General features: G+C 43.0%; 1 protein-coding gene across 1 annotated transcript; it reads left to right on the top strand.

The window, feature by feature from the left end:
- The first annotated feature begins 2859 nt into the window (after window positions 1-2859).
- esm1 (endothelial cell-specific molecule 1) lies at window positions 2860-5601 on the top strand. The gene is made up of 3 exons (XM_020484452.2): window positions 2860-3691; window positions 4356-4505; window positions 4827-5601. Exons 1-3 carry the CDS (start codon window positions 3385-3387, stop codon window positions 4907-4909), a joined length of 540 nt encoding a protein of 179 aa, XP_020340041.1. The 5' UTR covers window positions 2860-3384; the 3' UTR covers window positions 4910-5601.
- The last annotated feature ends 642 nt before the right edge of the window (window positions 5602-6243 follow it).

Here is a 6243-nt window from a genome sequence, read left to right as displayed (position 1 = left end):
GTCAGCGAGAACACACGGAAAAAGTAACGCGAGACCAAGATTCTTCTTCGGGTTTATTGGCAAAATACAGATACTGTATGTTTTATTTGACCTTTATTTAACTAGGCAAGTCAGTTAAGAACAAATTATTATTTACAATGACAGCCTACCCATGCCAAAGCCTAACTAACAACACTGGGCCAAATGCATCCCACGAGACTCCCAATCAAAGCCAGCTGTGATACAGCCTGGTCTGTAGTGCCTTATACTGCTGTGCAACTTTCTGTAGTGACACCTTTAGCACTGAGATGCAGTGTCTTAGACTGCTGAGCCACTTGGGAACCCCAATATGTGGTAGTAGTAGAGTAGTGGCCTGAGGGCACACTTAATGCTTTGTGAAATCTGTTGTGAAATGTATTGTAGCTAATGTTTTTGAAATTGTATAATATAAGTTAATTTAAGTTAATTTTGCTGGATCACAGGAAGGGTAGTTAATGGAGAGCCACAATAGTTACAAATACACGCAAAAAATCTAATTGGTCTTTATTTGTCACATGCGCCGAATACAACAGATGTAGTAGACCTTACAGTGAAATACTGAATACAACAGGTGGTGTAGACCTTACAGTGGAATACTGAATACAACAGGTGTAGTAGACCTTACAGTGGAATACTGTTAAGAAGCTTTTTGGACCTAGACTTGGCACTCCGGTACCATTTGCTGTGCAGTAGCAGAGAGAACAGACTGACTAGGGTATTTGACCATTTTCATGGCCTTCCTCTCACAACACCTGGTATTTTTTTATATTTTTTTTAACCTTTATTTATTAACCAGGAAAGTCAGTTAAGAACAAATTCTTATTTTCAATGACGGCCTAGGAACAGTGGGTTAACTGCCTGTTCAGGGGCAGAATGACAGATTTGTACCTTGTCAGCTCGGGGGTTTGAACTTGCAACCTTCTGGTTACTAGTCGAACGCTCTAACCACTAGGCTACCCTGCCACCCCATAGAGGTCCTGGATGGCGGGAAGCTTGACCCCTGTGATGTACTGGGCCGTACGCACTACCCTCTGTAGTGCCTTGCGGTCGGAGGCCAAGCAGTTGGCATACCAGGCAGGTATGCTCTCGTTGGTGCAACTGTAGAACCTTTTGAGGATCTGAGGACCCATGCCACATCTTTTCAGTCTCCTGAGGGGGAATAGGTTTTGTCGTTCCCTCTTCACGACTGTCTTAGTGTGTTTGGACCATGATAGTTTGTTGGTGATGTGGACACCAAGAAACTTGAAGCTCTCAACCTGCTGCACTGCAGCCCCGTCGATGAGAATGAGGGCGTGCTCGGTCCTCCTTTTCCTGGAGTCCACAATCGTCTCCTTTGTCTTGATAACGTTGAGGTAGAGGTTGTTGTCCTGGCACCACATGGCCAGGTCTCTGACCTCCTCCCTATAGGTTGTCTCGTCGTTGTTGTTGATCAGGCCTACCACTGTTGTGTCATTGGCAAACTTAATGATGGTGTTGGAGTTGTACCTGGCCATGCAGTCAGGAGTGAACAAGGAGTACAGGAAGGGGCTGAGCCCTCACCCCTGAAGGGCCACCGTGTTGAGGATCAGCGTAGCGGATGTGTTGTTTCCTATCCTTAAACCCTGGGGGCGGCCTGTCAAAAGGTGCATTGTCGCCACCAACTGGACAGGGGTTTAAAAAAAAAAAACTCACAAAAAAATGTACATTCTACTAGAGGGAAGAGACAATTAACATTAATCCGCACAAAATATGGCTCCACAGTGTCTTAATCTTCAAAGCAAGCCTGTCCGACCCTAGTGCAGCTGTAAGAAAGTGTGTCAGATCTGCTGGCTACATGTGTAGTATGCCAACTGCTTGGCCTCTGACCACAAGGCACTACAGAGGGTAGTGTGCAGCATGTGTCATATCAACTGTTCTATTATTATTTCAATTGTATTTTTTATTATATTCTACACTTTTGGGAAGGGCCTGTAAGAAAGCATTTTGCTGTTAGTCTACACCTGTTGTTTACAAAGCGTGTGACTATTAACATTTGATTCTCTCTAACAAGTCTCCGGCACAGGTGCTATAGCCTACATGCCCCATTTTTATTTTTTTTATTAAAGGTAAGTCAGTTAAGAACAAATTCTTATTTTCAAGGAACAGTGGGTTAACAGTGGGTTAACTGCCTGTTCAGGGGCAGAACGACAGATTTGTACCTTGTACCTTGTCAGCTCGGGGGTTTGAACTTGAAACCTTCTGGTTGCTAGTCCAACGCTCTAACCACTAGGCTACCCTGTCTCCCCCTAACAAAGGGGTCGCTGGTCCAAGTCCTGCACTGACTGGTGCGCCTAAATTACTACACTGGTGGCAACAGTGTGATAATCACTGCAGTCTATTACCCGTCTCTGTCTCTCTCTGTCTCTGTCTCTCTCTAACAGTATAATACTGATGATCTTACAGAGAGACAGAGACAGAGAGACAGGTAATAGACTGCAGGGATTATCCCACTGCTGCCACCAGTCTATTACATGTGGTCTTTGCCTCTATATGATACTGCCATCTACTGTTAAGGATCGGTGACCGCTTATGAGACAAAGAGTGTCTGTGTAAGAGAGTGAGGCAGAGAAACAGACAGGCGGGTGGACAGACATGCACACAGGCAGACAGACAGACGGACAGGCAGACAGACAGACAGACAGATGGACAGACAGACATACAGACAGGCAGCGGACAGACAGACAGACAGGCAGCGGACAGACAGACAGACAGACAGACGGACGGACGGGCGGGCGGGCGGGCGGACAGACATACATGCAGAAGGACAGATATACAGACAAACATACAGACAGGTGGGCAGACAGAGGCAGATAGACAGACAGACAGACAGATGGACAGAAAAAGAGAGAGAGGGGTGAGGTGTGTGTGTGTGTGTGTGTGTGTGTGTGTGTGTGTGTGTGTGTGTGTGTGTGTGTGTGTGTGTGTGTGTGTGTGTGTGTGTGTGTGTGTGTGTGTGTGTGTGTTAGATTGACTGTCTGTCTCCTTGGGGTCAAGTAAGGAACCAGGAACTTTGGGGGGTCAAAGGGGCATCTTACTGTCTCCTCTACACAAACAAACTATGACATCAGTTTGTACAGACTTCAATTCCTGGATGGCAGTTGAGTGTAATTCCCACTTCCATGCCGGATTTCTAAAACAGGGGGACAGGCTGGCAACTAGACTAGATGACAACACCGGATTGAGGAAATTGACGAGGGCAAACCATGTGGGGGAAAAACAAACTTGTTTTTAAGCCGATATAACCATGCAACCTCGTGTATTAAGCCACTCCATTCAAGCAGCGACGTCGTCAGCCCAGAACAGCTCTTCTGAACATCCAAGGCGCCCCTTGCTAAATCTTATCCAAAGATGTATTTTCTCCTTTTCACAGTCTTCTCCATATTCATAGTGCGTAATGTTGAGGCTTGGGGAGCGAGTGTCAAGTACGCAGTGAACTGCCCGGAGCGGTGCAATGTGGATCTGTGCGGCTTGACGCAGCGCTGCAGACGGACGGTGCTGGATGACTGCGGTTGTTGCCAGGTCTGTGCGGCAGACAGAGGGGAACACTGCTATCGCACTGTGTCTGGGATGCACGGAGTCAAGTGCGGACCGGGATTATTCTGCGAGTTCTACAAAGATGAGGACGACTATGGAGATGAATATGGCATCTGCAAAGGTAGGCTAATATTCACCATGACACATCAAATGCGCAATTGCGCATCATAAATTGTGTGATTCATCTGTACATAGTCCATACATATGCCATAACAGGCTAGATACATGTGATACCTATTTATATTGTGTTACATATTGACTATTACGTCTGTTTAATTCTTCCCAAAACGATTCCAAGGAACCCTGGAAGCTTCATTTCGTTCACGCTTAGCCTGACTGTTTCATTGCTGTTTTTCCAAAGGGATCTATAGTTTCTGTGTTCATAGCATTCCTAAAAGTTACCGTAATGAAAACGACGCCTACTATGACACGCTTCATGTAGAATATGAGTATTTACATCAAGCTATGCTTAGCTTTCACTGTGGCCTTTTTGGATGCAAAGTTTTTCGAATTTGGAATGTTTACTATTTCTGCTCATGTTGATAGTGGTGAAGAGAACTGTAATATGTAGTCTTACATCACTATAATGCAGATCTGATAAAGAGCAAAGGATCATGGACCTATAGAACAGAATAGAATAGAAAATACATATCTGTGGCCCGTTGACATCCCCACTCGGTACTTTGTTTGTCTAATGGATGATCATTTAATTGCCTACTGTAAGTACATATCATGTCCCTCTCCTGCAAGTGCAATAACATTGAATGGTATTCCCTTCCTTACAGATTGCATGTATGGAACCTATGGGGTAGGGTGTGGTAAAACATGCCATTGCAAAGCTGGAGGTATCTGTGACAGAGAGACAGGAGCCTGCCTCACCTTCAAATTCTTCACCAAAATCGCCAGCAAGCTGAAGACACAGCACCCCAATGCAGGTGAGAGATTGAGAAAATACTTCAATGTGAGAGCCACCCTATGGGACACCGATTCTGGACTATGAAGCACTTCCAATGGAGATTATCCAGTGCTTTTAAATCCGGGTTGAAAGGTCTCGTCTTTGTCTGAGAAACTGTAGAGCTAAAACAGCAAATTCATTTGAGCATGTTTTGGATACACAATGTGGAGTAGCACTAATGCAAAGACACAATTAAAAGCAACCCAGTTAAAGAAATGCAGCCTGTGTATCTCTGTGAAGTATTTGCAGTTGTCATATCACATTAAATAGATATTGACCTGGTGATATTTCTCATTTTCAGGAGGTGAGATTGGTTCAGGAGATGACAGCAGCAGTCTGAATGGGGAACGATCCACTGCTCCGAAGTGGTTAACACCTCGCTGACACTCATTATCAAGACTTAGTTTATTCTGTGTAAATGTAGAAAGCATAGTAGTAAATTAAATGATTGGAGGATATATTTTATTATGTATTATTAAGAAAAACACATTTTCTACAAGATGATTGAATGTTTTGAGCATCTCGGTTGTGGTGTTTCTATTCTGTACCAGTGCCTCATCATGTCATAAGAGTTGTGTTGTTCCAAAAGAAGGGAGGTCAAATGTACCAAAGTTCAAATATATGTTTATTCTACTTTTATACAAAGTATGAATATATCTAGAATGTCTATGATGAGCTAACATTCTAGCAATGCTGCATTCACTTCTTCATAATTGAGATCATTTGGTTCAATCAAATGATGTGAAAATGTTGTGCTGATATGATATGACCCCCCCCCCCCCCCCCCCCCCGGGATATAAAATAATAAATAATATATTGTCTCATCCTTTTCTTCTAGAAGTATCTACTGTGATCTGCGCTTTTTAATTGTTTGATTGATTGATTGATTGATTGTTTGATTGATTGTTTGATTGATTGATTGATTGATTGTTTGATTGATTGGTCTTTACTGAGAATATAATCTTTCACCTGACCACATGGATCAATATATATATATTATATATATATATGTCATATCACCTGCCAATGTACAGTATGGTCTTACAAATAAACCGAAGTTGACCTGGAAAAAAATCTGTTTGAAGCCCTGTGTTTTAGTCATTGCGGTTTATTTCCCTTCTATGTTATTAAAGATGTCTGTCTACATAAAGGGAAAGATACATGTAGCAGAGCGTCTTTTACAAGAGCAATTAGGGTTAAGTACCTTGCTCAAGGGCACATGGTCGGCGTGGAGGTTCGATTCGGCGACCTTTCGGGTACCGGCTCAACGTTCTTAACCGCTAGGCTACCTTTTCTAGAAAAACCACAAGGACATGAAATGAATGTGCAAAGCTATGTCTTATCTGAATGCAACATTATTATATTGATATCACGAGGCGTTCGATGCCTGACAATGGAAGCTGCAATACTGCAGTAGTCACACTACTTTTTGACAAATGCTAAAGATTTGGCCCAAATGGATAACATGAAGTGTATGTTCATAATGTACAGAAACCTTTGTGGTCATTGGGCACATCCTTAAAAAAAAAAAATTGATTCTGGGGATAATGAAGTTTACTTGAAAAAAAACCCCAGAAAGGGTTGAAAAGTCTCCCAATTACCAACTTTATTGATACCGTTTGGTCATAACTTATAGCTGAGTTAAAAGCCTATTATTGTCTCTCAATTGAATCACTTTGGAACTCATGGAACTCTTGGACCTCCATTGAGTGGCCTAT

The sequence above is a fragment of the Oncorhynchus kisutch genome, linkage group LG6 (genome assembly GCF_002021735.2).
Source record: "Oncorhynchus kisutch isolate 150728-3 linkage group LG6, Okis_V2, whole genome shotgun sequence".
Classification (NCBI taxonomy): Eukaryota; Metazoa; Chordata; class Actinopteri; order Salmoniformes; family Salmonidae; genus Oncorhynchus; species Oncorhynchus kisutch.
Note: the sequence above shows the minus strand (reverse complement) of the source record. Positions and strands in the feature narration are given on the sequence as shown.